This window comes from Chaetodon auriga, chromosome 19 (assembly GCF_051107435.1).
Source record: "Chaetodon auriga isolate fChaAug3 chromosome 19, fChaAug3.hap1, whole genome shotgun sequence".
Taxonomy (NCBI): Eukaryota; Metazoa; Chordata; class Actinopteri; order Chaetodontiformes; family Chaetodontidae; genus Chaetodon; species Chaetodon auriga.
The window spans coordinates 4,652,501-4,671,510 of NC_135092.1; the positions used below are offsets into that span (position 1 = coordinate 4,652,501).

A 19,010-nucleotide genomic window follows, 5' to 3' on the forward strand; every position below is an offset into this window, starting at 1 on the left:
CGTCGTTTCCTGTCTGCATGTCAGCCTGTTGAAGTGTATTTGTTGCATTAATGACAAAGCTAAAAGGGAGGTGGACATAAAACCTGATCATCAGCCTGCAAGATGTTTGTGCTGATACTTCAGCAACCATGTAGTGATGCTTTTTTTTCCCCATATTTTGGCTGCTCTCAGGTTGGTCGGTTTGTTCCCCGTGTGCACATTTGATCTGGAGTGAAGCCTGATCCTTCGGCTCTGCCCTTTCAGGAATGCCAGGCTGCATCTGTGAGCTCTATCACTGGACTAAAAGTCTTGACTGTCAGAGGACAGGGGCCCAGCAGCCAGATGTGGGCAGATCCTGCTGAAGCCCGTTGGTCAAAAGCTGTCGGCAGCGTGTTGCTAAGCTTCATCTCCAGCACGTCTGAGTGTCTTCTGATCCCCAGAGTCTGTGGATGAGGTTTGGTCGGCGACAGGTTGTGGTCAGGGTTAAAAGACACCAGCGTCGGCCGTCGGTAGGAGGCTGAGATGTGAACAGCAGTCTCCCGTGTCCAAGTCCCAAGCTTTGCTAACCCATCCATCCACCCAGACATCCTCAGCCTCTAGAGGTCCTTGTCTGGAAAATGTAAACTTGAGACATTCTGAGACAGATGCTGTCATTGCTAGCCACGCTAATGGCGCAGTTCTAAGGATGGCAAGGTATGTCAGGATGGATCCAGCCTCAGGTGTAAAGGTAGAAAAACATGACCTCCCACAACTATGGAGACCTGGGAGGAGGACAGGGCACGCAAACCCAGATGAGGCAGCACAGTGGAGGGAGAGAGAGACATGATAGATGGACTGCCATTTAAACTTTGTACAGACATTCAAGGTCCCCAGAATCCAACTGACTTTGGTGATTCACTTATGCTGTAAGTTCTAATCATCTATGTGACAGACTGGCACAAGGTTTTCTGCAGACATTCATGATTCCCAAACAACTTTGACAATATTCTGACTTTTCCTCTAGTGCCACCAGCAGGTCAAAGTTTCCACTTATCCAGTGAAAAAAACTCAGCATCTATGTGATGGACGGGCACCATCAGTTCCAGATGGCTGTCAGTGGAATGTTTCAAACACAATTTGATGGCTTGGCATTGGTGTATGGCAGAATACCTGCTAAACTACTGGCATTCCCATCAGCCTCAGCTGTACTTGGTGTTTAGTGGTAATTAACAGATGCTGTCACACAAACACACTAAAACTAAAATGGCGAGCATTCATTCAGCAGGTTTGCCTCCAGTTGTAGCCTTTGCATCGCTCCTAGTTTTTGCATCCTGAGCTGCGTTGCTTTGAGTCTTTGCAAACATCTTGTTCCACCGCAACATCAACACATTAGTAGAGTTAGTGGAGATGTAGCACGGCATGGTCTCAACACTCAGGACTGACATGTTAACATGTCATTTCTGAGAAAAGGTGAAATATTTTCTGTCTCACCTTAACTTCCCAACGTGTGGACGTTTCGTAAGGCCCAAAATACTGAGGAAGACGAGGAGGAAGAGCAGGAGGAGCTCCTTTCTTCCCTTTCCTCTTTCTCATCCGAGGAAGAAGGCAAGACAGAGAAGTTGAACAGATGCTCCCCACATTTGGAGACAATAACGGCGAAAGAAGCATCAAACACTAAACAAAGACGAAAAGCCCGCCTCTCCTTTTCTTCCTTTCTTTACTCTCATTCCATTTTTCTCTCGTTTGTTTCCGTTCACTGTCTTTTTATCCGCATCCAACTTTTAGCCTTTCCTTTTGTTCCATTTATTGTTTTTCCATTCTCTTTCCAGTCTGTTTCTGACGAAAACCCTTCAGGGCCCAGCAGCATTTCCATCGCTGTCAACAAGTTAGAGCTGAAACGCTGCAGCGAAAAGAACGTTTCTTTGTTCCTTCTCTTTCTCTCTCTCTTTTTTTTTTAATGTTGCCTTGATTCTACAGCATCAGCCTCCACAGTCATGATGCAGCATTTTTGTCATTTACGACATTTTTTTTTTTTCTTGCTTGTTGTCGTTTTTTCATTTATCTACTCTAGATTCTAGTCTATTCTGGATTCTCTATGATGATACTTTGCTGCGTTTTTGGAAATGTGGTGTAAATTCAAGGTCTTTGGGGTTTTTGCTTTTGGGTTTCGTGACTGTCGATCAGACTGAACAAGCAGTTTGAAGAGTCTTTTTAACATCTTTCTGACTTAATGGCTAAATATGTCTCCTTAATTCTCCTGATAATCGCTTTTCTTTTGAAGCCAAGCAGAGTTCAGAGTGCAGACTTCCAAAAACCATTTACAGGTGTTAGATCAAAAAACAACGCAGGACATGATCCGAGCGTTCCTCTGAATTCAGAGCATTGGGATCAGTGCATGTGCAGACTTCTACTAATTTTCTTTCTCTAATTAAAGTTCAGCTGCTGTTTCTGTTGTGTTTGTACCTGTGGTTCAGGTCAGTGAGTCACACAGCTGGTCTCTCTGAGTGCATCGTCTGTGTGTGTGTGTGTGTGTTGTGTGTGTGTTGTGTTAGCTCCATGAGGAATCAGTTTTCGTTGGAATGTGTCTTTATTTTCTTGTCTTGTTGCCGGGGGCCACGCAGAGCGGAGCTTTGATGAAGTCTGGGATGTTTTGTGTTCTGTGAAGATTCGCTCGATCCGTCAAACACCACGGCGCGGCGGGAGGTTACACAACTGCGTCTACTGGATTCTATCAGGGTTTCTACTGTGCTGCACATGATCCCTTCGCCGAACAGCCTCCACTGGTTTCTGTCAGGAGTATGTGTCATTGTTCTGGAAACCAGCAGGCCCAAAGGGGTTGTTTTATGGTTCTATGTACTGGGAATCGGTTCTACTGGTTTCTGTCAGGTTTCTGTTATAATACAATAAATGCTTGATGGAACTGTTTCTCTTGGTTTCTATGGTTGTTATTGTTATACAATTTGTACGGATTGTAGTTTTAGGAAGTTTTCCAGTCAGTTTCCTGTACAAATTCACTCATTTCTATCATCATCTATCATAACACAGACAACTGAACTGGCTTCAGTGCTGCTCCTATGTACTCTACTGGTTCCAATATGTTCTGTTTCTACTGTGGTCCAGATTACAGTTTTACACAACTGGTCAGATTGCTTTGTACTGTGCACAGAGATCTGATTTGGTCGTGTTTCATATCAGGGCATAGAAATGATTTCACACCTGGTTTCACCGGTTTCTATTTTGTTTCTATTGTAGTAGAATTCCTAATGTTTTCAGCACATTCTATAAAAATAGGATTCACACAGTCAGTATTTGACATAAGCAAGTGAGCACTGTCTTCATCGGACATGTTGTAGAAAAATAGCTGCATATGAAGGTTATTGATTGGAGATGGTCTCTGTCGCGGTTCACATTGCTTGTCTCTGGTTTGTGGTTTGCCAGTTGTCACTGAAATGACAACGCTGTCGAGGGTTTTCTCTGATTGGCTTGAGGTCTGCTCGCTAACTGTGGGAATACTGATACTGTTGTGTGTGTGTGTGTGTGTGTGTGTGTGTGTGTGTGTGTGTGCTTCGTAGACTGCAGGAAGTGAGGTTGTTATTGTGTCTCTCTACATTCCTCAGATTTAAACACACTCTGCACCTGTTTCTGTCTGTCTATAACACACACACAAAGTCGCACAGACACACTTACATAAATGCACACACACACACACACACACACACACACACAGACAACTACACACACAAATCACAGCCTTTCGTCACCAGTCGACAACACATTCAGTGGGAAAATATGCCTGTACGACATGAGATATAAATCTAAATATTTTCAACAGGAACAACACAAGCGTGTGTGTGTGTGTGTGTGTGTGTGTGTATGTGTGTATACATTTTCTTGTACAGGCTTTGGGTCAATAAATGTGGTTTTATCATCAGAGGACAAATTCTGTTCTCAGAGGGGAAGAGGAGGAGGAGGAGGAAGTTTGAGGGGATTTTAGTTCAGCTCTAATGACATTTACAGACAGTGTGTGTGTGTGTGTGTGTGTGTGTGTGTGTGTGTATGTGTGTGCGTGCACGCACGTGTCTGTGAAACTGAAGCATTTGGATCCTCAAAACTTGTGCAAGGTGCACTGTGGGAACCTCTCCCAGCTGATTAGCTTCTCTTAGCACCTTACATCTGTGTATTTACATTCGTGTGTCTGCAAGTTTGTGTGTGTATGTGTGTGTGTGGGTTGAAGGGTGGGTGGCTGTGTGTGTCATTTCCTGACCTCAGCCTTTCATTCCCACAGATCCCAGCATTCCTTGCTACTCAGACATCCTGATTGCTGTGATCGCTGTGTTGACGTCTTTCCGCGACCAGTTGTTTCAGGAAGTAAACACAGTCAACACAAGACTAAGCTCTGGAACACAGCTTTTAGCTTACAGAAGGAACTGTACAGAACATGTGGACATATGGAGCATGTGGCTAAAACTTGTTGAGACATACTTGCGTTGTGCAGTCTATCACGTTGCACTTCACTGCAAGTCTGCCTTAATCTGTCAGTGCCACTATCATTACATGGTGATGCAGTTAAGCACAGATTACTCTGAAAAGTGTGTATTCCATGAGGTTTCAATGCAATTCTAGCATACAGAAATGTATGGAAACCAAAGAATGCAGAAAAGAAGCATTCAAATTCAAAAGTCACAGCAGCATGGCAACATTATAGCCAGCATCGATATTAGACTATTCTACAAAGTGGAACATAAAGAGAACATGAATGGAAGTAAAGAGGCTAAAAAATGCAAAACTTGAGGCTAAAACATAATCCTACAGCAAACATTTCTCAATAACCAGATCAATAAACATGCTGCCAAAAATGATCTTTTAAAACATGGAGACTGGCTGCAGTCTAATACTAATAGTAATAATTTATTCATATAGCACTTTTCAAGTTTAAGGACAAAGTGTTTAAACCAGATTAAAGGACTTCCAGAAAAAAAATGAGAATTTCAATCAAGCAGCACTAAGACCATACATAAACAGATGGAAGTACAGGTTCAAAATAAGAGAGTTAAGTTCATGTATAAAAAGTAAAATGGTGATAAAAGATTTAAGCTAAAGCAGGTGAAATTTAAGTAAAGGAATTAACTGCAAAGCACAGATGCAAAAAAAAGATGTCATAAGGCAGATACATAAGTAACGAGCTCATATAAAGCAGATAGAATGCCAATCAAGGAAAAAACTCTTGAATATAAAACAGAAAAAACATGATGGTGCTAAAATGAACACAATTTTAAATATGTAATGACAATAAAGTTCAAATAAAACAGTGAAATAGTAGCGTAAGAAGGAAATATGAAAGTGATGTGATAATAACGGAGAACATTGTTAAGTTGAGGCCATCTTGTAAAAAACAGTTTTAAGGAGGCATTTAAAAGCTGCAGTGGAATCTGCCGATCTCACACCAGAAAGGCTGTTATGAAGTCAAGGAGCTTGGTTCTCAGTCTGGGAGCTGGAACAACTAAAAGGTTTTCATCAACATGAAGTTCTTTAGTATAATTTGGAGTCAGACCATAGATGGCCTTGTTGGCAACTGATGAAATTTTAAAATGTATTATAAACACAATGGGCAACCAGTGTAGTGAAATTTGACTGATATGACAGGAACTTGTGATGGTCTGGACCAAAGCTCCAAAACCTCTGCTTTATTGCTATTAAATTATAGGAAATCAGCTACCATACAGTCCTTAACCATGGGTAAACAGGAAAGCTGAACAGCTGAACTGTTTGGTTCAGGTGGTTTAAATGAGGGGTATAACTGTGCATCATCAGCATAACGGTGAAACGAGATGTGTTGCTGAATGATTTGTCCAACGGGGTGGTTCATACAGTGACAACAAAATTGGTCCCCGAATAGATCCTTCGGGCACTCCATGATTGATGCTAGAAAAAAGGTCAGAGGAGAACCACTTTGGTGCAACTCCTGTGATTCCTGCACATTTCCTCAGTCTATCAATAAGAATTTTGTGCTTTATGGTGCTGAAAGCTGTCCAACAGCACAAGGTCAGAGCAGTGTCCAGAGTCTGCAGCCAGTAAGAAGTTACTGGTCACATGATAAAATCATTATTCCATTCCATATGTTGGATGCAGGAAGTTCCTTGAATCAACGGCGGTATCCCAGTAACTCTTAAAGGCGTTGGGTCCGAACTTTTCATCATGGTAATGGAAGTTACATAAGTATTCTATTCTTGTCATCTTTTAATCCTTTGTTACTTATCTAAGAACCAGAGGGGTTCACTTCCTGTATGCTACAAAGTTCATTGTCAGGGTGTTCACTGAAGGAAAGACATCAAGAGAAGACCACATGCTCGTGTGGAACTGAGTATTGTCACTGTCTGTCAGCTTCTATCTCTTCTTGCTCCAACCATGTTCCCACCTGTGGACACCTGGCACATGTATGATTGCCAGTCTGAGTTGTCTGTGTGATGAAGTTGTGTCCTAGTGATCTTTCACCTTTAAGAGTACAGCACAGTAAAGCAAAGGAAATCAGTGCTCCATTTTTACTCTCGGGAGTTGAAGCCGAAAGATTCAGCGAACCAACCAAGCTTTTAGTGATCTGAGCAAAAGTCAGGAGGTTTCTGTTTGACAGAAACTGTTTTAGTCTGTTTTCTGTTTTTAATAATTTCTCTCAGGGAGTGTGGGAAGTGAGACGATGCTGTTTTTATAATGCCCCCAAGTGTTTTCTTTTTTTCATCTTTCTTCTTTTGTTTCTTCTGTCTGTGTTTTATCACATCTGTGTTCCATCCATATGCAAATACTCTAAAGTTAACAAAGCAGCCCATGTCTTTTTTAGAGGATCGAGGTAGATTAGGTGTAGGGAGCTTTTCATTTTGATGTGAATCAGTGGGGGAGACAGAGAGAGAGAAGAGTGCTTTCAACAGCTGTTCTAGGGATTGCGTCATGCGGCGCGAGCTAGCATCATGGCTGAGTGTTCGCACGCTATGCGCACACACACACACACACACACACACACACACACATACACACACAAAGGCATGCTGTGGGGACCCCCAGTCAAAGGCATGACCAAACACAGGCATTGTGTTCTCATGCTGCCGCTGTGTTGCTGAGGAAGAACGTCACCTGTTCTGAGTGATGACAGGCTGCTGGTTCTGCTTGCACTCTCACGTTTTGCTGCATGTTTGCTGCATGACTGCTGCAGCCCCTCTGAGAGGAGTCACTCGGGAAATCACGGCTTTGTTCCTCTCGTAGTCATCAAAGCAGTGTGAGTGAGTGGAGGGTTCACTGAAATGTGTTGGAGCTGTACATGTTAGGAGCTACATTATTAGGCAGTAGTAATCCCTGCAGTGGTGGGCACTGGGAATGCAGTCAGTGTGTTTGCCACAGCCACTGCTGTAGTTGTTATGTTGTTGATTAGCACAGCTTGAGCTCACAGTACACTTAGTGGTTTTAACAAATCCAAAAAGTAACTAATTTCATTTTAAAAATCACTTTAAAAGTTTAAAATCGTGTTTACCATTTACAGAATGTGTATGAGTGACTTTTAGACATTTCTGTTCTTGTTAAAATGAAAAATCACTTTAAAAGTGTATTATTATTATTATTATTATTATTATTTATGTTATATGTTCCAAAAAGTGCAGAAAAGTTTCAAAATCATCTTGGAAAAATGGAAAAATAAAGAAACGTAAAAAAAAAAAACTTAAATAGCTTTAAAAAGTTTAAGAATTAGCAATTCTGGGGGGAAATAGGTTTACATTACAAAAAAAGTTATTCTTTAAAGGCCTAAAATGTTTAAAAAGCCACTCCACTTTCACACAATAAATCACATCCAAAGTTTCAAGCTTATTCTGAAAATATTTCCAAGTTTAAAAATTTGATCATTTTAAAAAACGTAACATAATAGGAATATCAAATCATTTCTAAGCTTGTTTTGAATTGTTTTAAAAGTATTAACATGAGTTTAAATTGGCTAATTCTTACAAAATAAAATTGAACATGTACTGTGAGCAATTGCGGACGTGTCTTTACATTTTTCAAACACTGATTGAACTGAACCAAAGTCAGACAAAGTTCCCAAAGGAGCTGCCATAGTTTTCCAGTCTGAGAGTCAGAGACTGTTGACAGTTCAGCGACTGGCGTGTTCATCCAGTCAGGTGTGGGAAGGGTTGATGTTGATGTCTGAGTGTCAATCATCTGTTACAGCCTGGTGGAAATGATGTCCATCTGAGGCCGATTCCTGCTGAGGACAATGAGAGAGTAGAAGCTTTTGACAGGATGTGTTCAGCTCTGAGCTTTTGAGGAGAACAACTTGTATTTTGGTCAGCCGTCTGAGTGAGGTTCTCTGTCTCTGTGTTTGTGTTGCAGGTGTACGCTCCGTCTGCCAGTACAGCCGACTACAACAGGGACTCACCAGGTTATCCCTCCTCCAAACCTCCCAGCTCTGGCTTCCCAAGCTCATTCTTCATGCCAGGTACTCACACACACACACACACACACACACACACACATACACAGTCGAATGTCCATCAGTTCAGAGGACATTACATTGACTTAAATTCATTTCCAGGAAACTTACCCTGACCCTAACACCGCTACTTGCTTAGCCCTAACCTTAGCCTAAACCTGGAAGACTAGTCTGTGTAAACAGATTTATGTCCCCACAACATGAGTAATACACCCCCCCCCCCCCCCCCCCCCCCCCCACACACACACACACACACACACAGGTCTGTCCCTCATCAAACCTTCCTGCATGGATCCCTGAGCTGAAAATGCGGTTGTTTTATTAGTTATCATAACTGCACATGCTTGTGTTTTTAATGTGAAGGCATCAAAAGCAAAGAGGTGTCCTCGGAGGCCGCTGTATTCTCTCCACCAGGACACCTCTGAGTGTTTCTCGTGTTCGTTTGCACTCAGTTTGATCTGTTTCACCTCAGTCCTGGAACCCATCAGCTCTTGTCCGGTGACAGTCTAGTCGCTGGAGGCAAATGTTTCAGATCTTCTGATGTGGCCAGCAGATATCTGGATAACAGATAACGGATATCTGAGCCAAGACTTCGGCTTCCGTGCGCTGGCATTGCTTGCGGTACAGTCGGCAACTTGAGACACTGTCCGAAGATTTCGGCTCATCTCTATAAACAGATATCTGCAAAACAGAACAAAACAAAACAAAACAAAACAAAACAAAACAAAAAGCTAAATGAAAACGCTAATATAAAGCTAAATCATTGCCAGACAATATCTGATGGGTTCAGAGATTGCATTTCAGCCAACACATTCGTCCTCTTTTGGTCTCCACATGCGCTGATCATCTGCATGCAACCAAATCAACCATTAATGGACACCTGCCAGCCAATCAAACAAGTGATTTCTGTGGACAGTAATACAATGTTCGCTCACGTTTCCAGTCTATCTGTGTCTATCGACTACAAACAGGAAATGCTCAGACTGATTGAAATATTTTACTCCAGACTCTCTTTTCCCCTCCAACCCTAGTGTGTTTCATGTACATACACACACTCCCAAAACTACTTTACAGATGGATAAAGGTACAAATGGTCCCAGAAATCAGTTTGTGCAGCTCAGATCTGCGTTAACCAGGATATTCTTAAACCTGAAGAGGAAAACCAGGTGTCCCATTTATGTGAATGTTTTCTGAAATCAGGTTACTGCAGGAAGTGGGTCAGATTAGTAAACTGTTTGTAGATGCACTGTTCCTGTGAGTGAGTCACAGGAAGGTTTGACATCAGGGAGAGAGATGAAGCTGATCTCCAATCAGCATACAGCACATCACACGCACCTCTTTCTGTCTCTGTGTGTCCACCTATCAGACGGTCACCACAGTGGCGATCCCTGGAGCAGCAGTAGTAGCAGTATGAGCCAGCAGGGTTACCACGGCAGCATGCTGGGGGGCGGGAACTCGGCCCACGGCCCCGCCCAGAGCTCCTCCTACTGCGGGATTCACCCTCACGACAGACTGGTAAGCAGAGCTGTCAATCACAGTGTATACGAAGACAGTTTATGCGTAACAGGAAGTCACAGATTGAATGTAAGGACAGAAACTCGCTTACGACCGTGTCCCACAACACCTTGAGATGATCGGAAAAAGCCCTGAAAATACTCTTACATAATCAAGAACAGGGAAATTCAGACATTGGTTGTCTTTGAAGGCAACTTAAACTAAGTCATTGCTTGACAAAATGACAACATCAGGAAATGTTGAGTCACAAGCTGACAAGCAGATGGTGTTTTTCAACCCAATGAGATGGGGAACCACACCAATAAGCAACAACTTCAATTCCCAAGTAACTGAAGCTTTGGTAATTAGTTCTTGAAAGTTATAGCATTTAAGATCACAGCCACAACCCTGGTAAAGTCACAGATTTATAAGCAATAAATGTTAAATCTGCCAGTATTCAGTAATATATCACACGACACATGACATACAGTTAGAAATTGTAAGCAAATGTGAAGCTGTAAATCATTAATCAGTCGATCATTCACGTCATTAGACGGTAATTCTTTCAAGCTATTAAGAGCTCTGTGTAATTATCCAGTGAAGAGGATGTGAGGTTTATTCTCTTCTCATGTTATCTTTCCTGCTTTGCAGCAGTTTGCTTTTTTTCACGTCCTTCTGTCCGTCTGTCTGCAGAGCTACCCCTCGCACTCGTCTGCGGACATCACCTCCAGCCTTCCTCCAATGTCCAGCTTCCACCGAGGGGGAGGGAGCGGGGGTGGGGCCAATCACTACAGCACCGCCTCTTGCACAGCCCCCACCAACGGCACAGACAGCATCATGGGTAAGACGCCTGTGTGTATTTGTGTCTCGCTGGAATGCGAATCAGGAAATGGGGTGGTTGCTCTTTAAAGGCACACAGCTGTAGCATCACTTTGAGATGTTCCATGTCCTGTTGATGTCATCTTTCATTGCAATGTCATCTGCTGTCAATCAACCTGTGATACAGCTAATGACATTAACTGATGTCATTAATTAGCTCAAGAAGAAAAGCATCCATTTCACTTATGACATCCCAAGTTTACGATGTTGGAATGTAGAAAGACTTGTTTTTTTCATCTGATTGGACAGTAAATAATATATTGGTTAATATTGGGTTTTTTTCACTGAGAAGTTAAATGTTTTTTAACTCCGATGCTCAGTTTGTGTCTTTAACAAGCCTGAGATGCATCCAGGTGGAAAGTTCTCACGTTGAAAACTAAAGAGTTGGAAAATCAAACTGTATTGAGGACCGAGTTATTCAGTTTACTAAGCAGAGATTACTGCTTTTTACAAAATGTGTTGTGTTTTTATATCTTCAGCTACGCTAGCAGCATAATGGTAATGTCAGTCTGTCGATCACTTGGTCCACAATTTTGGTCCAGACTGAGATGTCCCAATTAATATTAGATGTATTACCATGAAAGTCTATGCAGACATTCACTGTCCCCAGAAGACAAATCCATTCATTAGCATTTATCACAAAGCACCGCTGTGTCTGAGTACAGCCTCAAAGAGCTGCTAGCATGGCTGCAGATACTTGGTATCATGTAATCGCTGGTGTGAGTCACATGATCGTGTTAAAGTGCATTTCACTTGTTTGAATGCCGATAAAAACAGTTGGGGGTATGTGTCTCAGAGCTGTAGACTCGACTTCGAACTTCGGACTTGGAGTCAGACTTTAGTCCTAATAATGAGGACTTGACTTGAACAAGGAAAAGCTTAACTTGGACTTGACTGCTGACATGGACTTGACGTTGAGACTGCGCTGACTTGACCCCAGACTCCCCAAAGACTTGACCTGACTTGTGTTTGTGTTTTGACTTTGGAAAAATCTACCCGCAGTTACTGCATGAAAGACAACATTACCAGTCCTTTGCAGTCAGAAGACACCGTTAGCTAAACCTCATTTTCATTTACCGCCTCATAACCAGCTCTAACTGTCCCTGCTGTGATGACGCTCACATGATTTAAACCACTTAAAAACTAAACTTCAGTGTCAGGGGAGAAGGCAGGCGGTCAGAAACGGAATATAACAGTTCGACCTTGACACCACTGATGCACACACGCACACACGCACACATACATGGACACACACACACACACACACACACACACACAGCATGCCATATGGACCCCTTGCTTTGAGTCCCATAGAACAAATAGGACAGCAATAAGAAACAGATTGAAAGTTTGTTTTCATGGGAAGACATTTCCAACATTCCATAACCATATCTCTCACACACACACACACACACACACACACACACACACGAGCCAAAGCAGATGAGTGTAAACACAAGATGAGCCTTCATGTGTGCGCACATGAACTGCCAAAGCACGGACGCACAGTATTTAAAGGCATTTCTCTGCCTCAGTCTGATTTTGTACGAGTAAACAAGTGAGCGAAAACTGCAGCTGTGGTCACCATGGATTGATGTCAGTTGATTTTAATAACAAGCAGTGTTCACAGAGAATAAGAAACTGTCCACAGAAACTTCTCAAACCACCTAGATCATAATTCACTTCACCTCTGCTCGTCTGTATCATCAGTTCCACACTGATTGGTGTTCATTGTTATTTTAGTTTACTCATTGTGTTTAAGTTGACTTTAATGTGACCAAACCAACTCTCGAGCCTCTTGAGATCGCTGCTTTGTTCATGTAGTCCAATGAACAGAATTGGCGGGAGGCTGGTGAGAGATCATGTTCTTTGCTTTCTAAAAATCATCACACACACACACACACACACACAAAATAAACACTTGATTTATCATTGTGCTGTTGATTGTCAATGCTCAGAGGAAATAGAGGGCCTACATGCAGCTGCAAAAACCAAATTGTGGATGGTGATGAGACAGCTCCGTGAGGAAGAAAAAAACGTTCAATCTTTTGAAAAGATTTCTTTAGCTCTGCAAAGTTTGGCTGTCGGTGCACATGTTGCATCATTTCCGAATACAACAAGTTAAAGTGCATTGATTTCTTATACACACACTGCAGGACCAGTATGCTATGAAAACCACAGTGTATCCACCTAATATGAAATATGGAATTGGGACACAGTGAAGGAACTGCAGGGCAGAGGTAAATGGACATTTTAAGTCTGGAGGACATGAGAGGTATATCAAGAAATAAAGAAAGAAATGAGACTAAATGCATAAAAAACTAAACTGATTTCATGATTATATAAAGATATTATAAGAAAACACTTTATCCCCCATGGGGGAAATTTGGGAATTTGTAACACAAAATAAAATTCCTCGATGTTTCTCTTTGAAGAGGTGATGGACACAGGCAGAAAAACCCCAAAATCAGTTTCATCTTCTGAATGCTCTCCTCCTTTGTGGCTATAAGCTCTCATTTATGAAAAAGATTTTTCCTGCACATGTTCTAAATTATGCATCAAGTACGGATAGCACTGAGTGTGTGTGTGTGCGTGTGTGTGTGTGTGTGTGTGTGTGTGTGTGTGTGTGTGTGTGTGTGTGTGTAACAGTAATCCCTTGGATGGTTTACTAGGCCAGTGGTATGGCGTGAGTGAGACATGAGGCTTTAACCCCAAAACATATGCTGCTTCCTCTCTCTCTCTCTCTCTCTCTCTCTCTCTCTCTCTCTCTCTCTCTCTCTCTCTCTCTCTCCCTCTTTCCCCCTTTCCCTCTCTCTCTAACAGCTTAAAGAAGTCCACTCCTGCCAATTTCTGTAATGGATTCATTTGCCATGAAAGGATGTGTTTTTGCTGTGCTGTGTCTGTTTGCCGTGCGCGTGTTTAACTTGTGTGTGTGAGCGTAAACTTTCCATCTGGGATCTGCTATCAAGAGAGATGAGCTGTGAGCATGTCAGAGTCGCTCTGCCTCAGTGTGTGGGTGTGTGTGTGTGTGTGTGTGTGTGTGTGTGTGTGTGTGTGTGTGTGTGTGTTTGGGAGGGGGGCTCATCTGGTCCTGTGAGGTCACTTCCTTCCTCCCTGGGCTCTGTGCTCTTCAAGTGTGTGAAACAGATTTAGTTTTATTGAAATCCAACATTTACACACATGCAGACAATAACACACACACAAACACATGCTGTCAGTCAGTTAAAATGGGAATGAATGTCGATGTTGAGCATCAGTTCCTATTGAGCTGTGTCACACCATCAAATGTCATATAACCATGTATGACCAAAAGAGATGCATCATGGTCTGTGGTCTAATGTCACACAGGAGTTCATAATACAGTTATATCTTTTGAATGAATGTGTTAACTTACTTTCCATTTAACAACATGCAAATGCATAAAAAAAAAAACTTCCATGGGAGCTTCTGTTTCTTCAACTCAATGCTTTTTTTCCTACAGTGCAATAAAGAACAAATGAGGAAGAAAACGAACAGCAGGCAAAACTGCAGCAGTGTGTGGATCAGTGTTAATCAATATGTGTTGGCAGTGGGAGTGTAGAGCGGATGGACTGATGGTGTACGAATAGATAGAATAATTAACATTACAAGATCCTTATTTACAAGAAAACGTCCCTCTTTTCCCCCGTGTGCGTGTGTGTGTGTGTGTCACAGCTAACCGAGCGCAGAGCTCAGCAGCCAGCAGCTCTCAGACAGGAGACGCCTTAGGGAAAGCACTCGCATCCGTAAGTGCAACACGCACAGACACACATGAATATACACACATTTACAGATGTGAAAGACCTGTTTAGCATTTTATTATCGCCAAATGATTTTAGCATTTATGTTACTTCATTTTGTCTCTATTCCATTCAAATCCTTGTAAGAATTTGTATGAATTTTAGCTCTATGATCTTTGGATTCTTTCACACTTCTACATGCTTCTCTGAGTATCTTGTCTTTATTTTTCAGATCTACTCTCCGGACCACACGAACAACAGCTTCTCCTCCAATCCCTCCACCCCAGTCGGCTCTCCACCCTCCCTCACAGGTAGCACATGACACTCATCCTCCAATCACAACACACCAGCTACATCATCAAAGGATGAACAACCACAGATGGAAAGATCAGAGCTGACTTGGACTGGAGTCTAAATTATGGAAAACACAAAAATGATGAGTTAAAACTTGAACTACCTGACATTTGACTTGAACTGGTTTCAAATGACTTGAGACTTGACTTGGACTGTTTCAGAGGACTTGAGACTTGACCTGGACTTTTGCGTTGACTTGGGACTTGACCTGGACTCCTTTCAAATGACATAAAAGTTTACTAGGACTTGTTCCTAATGACTTGAGACTTGACTTGGACTGTTTCCATGGACTTGAGACTTGACTTGAACTTTTCCAAGTGAATTGAGACTTGACTTGAACTTCTTTCAATGCACTTAAGACTTGACTTGGACTTGTTGCAAATGTCTTGAGGCCTGACTTGGAAGTGTTACAAAAGACATGAGATGACTTGGGCTTGTTAAAAAGGACTTAAGACTTCACTTGTTTCAACTCGTTTCAAATGATTTGAGACTTGATTTGGACTGTTTCTAAGGACTTGATAATTGACTTGGACTTGTGGCAAATGCCTTGAGACTTGACTTGGACTTGTTAGAAAAGACTTGAGATGACTTGGGCTTGTTTCAAAGGACTTGAGACTTGACCTGGACTTGATACAAAGGACCTGAGACTTGTCTTGGACTTTTTACAAAGTGACAAGAGATTTGACTTGGACTTGTTTCAATTTAGTTCTGACTTGACATAGACTTGTTTCAAAGGACTTGAGACTTTTTAAATGTCTTACAGCTCTGGGAAGAAGAAGTGGGAGAAGCAAATATAAGCTCCATGTTTTTATTCATTAATTTACAGGGATTCTGCATTTTCAAGTCCAAACTCTCTGTGTAAAATAAGACCATACCAACACAGTGATAATAGCTGTGTCTCCTCTCCATACTCCTCCTCCTCCTCCTCCTCCTATTTCCACCAATTACTCCTCCTCCTGGCTGATGCTGTAAACTCTCCCTGCTCCTTAAAGTGAAAAATGACTTTTCCTAATAATAGTTGTGTCAAATTTGTCTCTAATTGTCGCTGCTACACACACCGTTTGATATTTCTGTGCCGCGCCTTGTGACTGATAGCTTTAATTACGAGCACCACTTCGACAAATCGTTCACAAACCTACCGGCTCTGCAAACACGAGCCCCCTCCCCTCTTCCTTCTCCTCCTCCTCCTCATTATAGCTGCCTGGGATATTGCCTGCTAAACCGTAATTGGTGTTTATCATTGTGTCAGAGTTACTCCACTTTTTACAAATTAGAAATGAAGCCTATTAGAGCAAACTACATGCAAATTGATATCCAAGGCTAATTCTGCGAGGGTGTTTTACAGTGTTGGACTCCGAATAATTTACTCTTCCATTTAATACATATATTTGTATTTGCACATGAATGTACCCAGGTGATTATTCATTAATTAACATATGGAAATGAGCATGTAATATGAATAAAAGAGAGGGGAGAGAAAAGACTGTGAGACAAAATAGGAAGACAATAAAAAAAAGAGAAACACGAGCTAATGAGATGGGATCAGAGTTACAAGGGAGAGATCAGTGGTGAGGGCAGAGTGGAGGAACGAGGAGAAAAGAGAAGGAGAACAGGAATAAAGGAAAAAGAAAAGAAGAGAAGAAAGGAAAGGAGAGGAAACAGGGGAGAGAGAAGAGGAGGGAAAAGGAGGACACCAAGGGATTGAGAAGGAAGGATGGTTGAAGAGCTGAAAACATGGAGACAGTAAGACACAGAGAAAGAAAGAGGGAGACAAGAGGGGAAAGGATGATAGAACTGGGGGATAAGATGGGGGCATAAGAATAAAGGGGTCTGAGGAGACAAGAGGAAAGAACAGATGAAATGGAAGAGAAGAAAAATAAGCAATTGGTTGCAGACTTGGTGCTGTACCTACATGGCAGGTTCCAGCTATTGGGGAGCTATCAGACATCAACACGAACACTTCGTTCACCTGATTGGATGAAAGCGTGGCTCACTGGGCTTGTGATTTTCAAACCTGGGAAAACATGGCAGCTGTTTTTCGAAAGCGTAAAATTTCTGGCACACAATTGCTGTATGTGGATGCAGCTGCTTTTTTAAAGCACTGCCACCTTTTTTTTTTTTTTTTCCAATTCAAGCGCTGTGTGAACTGAAGCTTTAACAAGATGTTGCTGTGATTTCCTCTTTTTAAAATACGTGTTGAAAAATGAGTTTGAAACCTCCTTGAGCCAAAGAAAAATCAACTGTAAGCTTGTTTCACTTCTGAAGCTCAAAAGCTCTTGAGAGGCCTCCATATACCAGCCTACCGTCACTCAGAGCCTCACATTAATGTAAATTCACACAAGTGGCTGTCTCTCTGTCTACCAGCTAATGAGACCTGTCGATTCAGATACGACCCTTCAGAGCAACGACGGACACAAAAGCAGAAAAGAACAGAGACACAAAGCCTGTTTATTCTGCAGAGGGCCCATGCTAATCAACCACTCGCGCCTTCTCGCAAACAAAAAAATGAAAATTAGCATTTCTGCTATGAGTTATGAGTTGGTTTGTGTTTGTCTTCCTTCCCCATCTCTGTGTTTATTATGTCCGAGCGCCATCAGTGGCTGCGATGAGAGACTTCTTCTGTGTAAGGGCGTTTTGTCTGCCATTTGGCGCTGTAACTCGAGTGGTTTCTTTCTTTGACATATGAAAGGGGAGGAGGTTTTGGCTCTAATCCACACACCGACCTCCATCCATTTTCTGTACACACTTAACCTGTGCAGGGTCGCAGGGGGCTGCAGCCTATCCCAGCATGCACTGGGCGACAGGTGGGTTACACCCTGGACGATCTATCACAGAACAGACAAACAGCAAAAGTGATGTCAGTCTGAACTACACAGTTCTTCCAATTCCCAGATCTCCTGCTCATATCTCCCTGTTTGCTCAATCCCTGCATCCTCCTGCTCCTCTTGCCTCCTCTCCTGATGATGTCTCCTTGTCTCCTCTCTCCTAGCTGCCAGTTCAGCTGTCTGGTCAAGGAATGGCGGACAGGGAGCGTCATCGCCAAACTATGAGGCTCCGCTGCACTCTCTGGTATGTACACATTAATCCTTCCACATTCCCACCTTCTAGTGCGTACATGTTGCAGGTAACAGATTACATCGGGTTTGTTTGTTTGTTTGGGGAGGTTTTTGGAAATGCATTTGAACTCAAAAGGCAGCAACTTATGAAAATTGTTCCCCCTGAGCTCTGTGGAGTAACAGACTCTGTTTCTGGAAAAGTGCAGAGACGGATATTTACAAATAAAAATAAAACCCAAACTATCTGCATGCACCAGGTGTTTTCTTTAATTTGAGTGAACAAACTCTGTAAGCATCTGAATTTTAAATGGTATCCAGCACTTCTGTGCAAAGCTCAGCTGATTCCTTTGACTTTTTTTGAGGAATAGACACGAGCTCAACACAAAACAGTTCTCGACGGTCTCTAGTCAGAAACACGTCGACCGCGCCTGATCAGACTGTTCACTTTGAGCTGAAACATCGCTGGATTTATATTTTCATTTGTGCAGAGCCAATCATCCATCATCCTCCATCATGTTGTCTCACCTGGTTGACAGTTCAGTAACATAAAGTTCTTAATGCCAACATTCTGTCTTACTGAAGTTAAAAGATCCTGCGCACACAATTTTTCTTGTTGTCAACAAATTCAGTGAAAAGACCTTAAATGTATTAGTCTGTCTGTCAGAGCCTGTCCTCACCAGATGGACGACGGTATAGGTCAACTTTGCAAGTAGATTATTACAAGCCATATTTACGTTATTGTTAGGCAGCTACAGTAATTATGTCGGGACCAAAGGAGGAAGTCAGGTGATGTAGTGTTAAGAGCAAGAAAGTCCACATATGGAGGTGGTGGGATGGATGGATGGCTCAAACAAACAGGACTTTGACCCACTGAGTCATTTTAAATTACTTATGTTTGATCATGTGCGTAACAATAACATGCTTATTTTAACCCATCATCAAGTTTTGGTACCTAAACTTAAGCAAACCGTCACCATTTCACAATGTCAACAACGTGACAATGAAGGTCCTGTATGAGGACGACCTATTCAGTCGTTTAGGTAC

At 42.2% G+C, this 19,010-nt stretch overlaps 1 protein-coding gene across 23 annotated transcripts in view; it reads left to right on the plus strand.

Moving 5' to 3' along the window:
* tcf4 (transcription factor 4) overlaps window positions 1-19,010 on the plus strand; it is a 224,107-nt gene that overhangs the window by 173,098 nt on the left and 31,999 nt on the right. For 21 of the 23 annotated variants that reach the window (XM_076758147.1, XM_076758143.1, XM_076758149.1 and 18 more), the window contains 6 exons: window positions 8,326-8,431; window positions 9,792-9,940; window positions 10,613-10,760; window positions 14,492-14,562; window positions 14,789-14,867; window positions 17,900-17,979. In XM_076758147.1, the coding sequence (XP_076614262.1) occupies window positions 8,326-8,431; window positions 9,792-9,940; window positions 10,613-10,760; window positions 14,492-14,562; window positions 14,789-14,867; window positions 17,900-17,979 (633 nt within the window). The remainder of the gene's footprint in view (window positions 1-8,325; window positions 8,432-9,791; window positions 9,941-10,612; window positions 10,761-14,491; window positions 14,563-14,788; window positions 14,868-17,899; window positions 17,980-19,010) is intronic. The other 2 variants (XM_076758155.1, XM_076758156.1) reach the window with 1 other exon arrangement.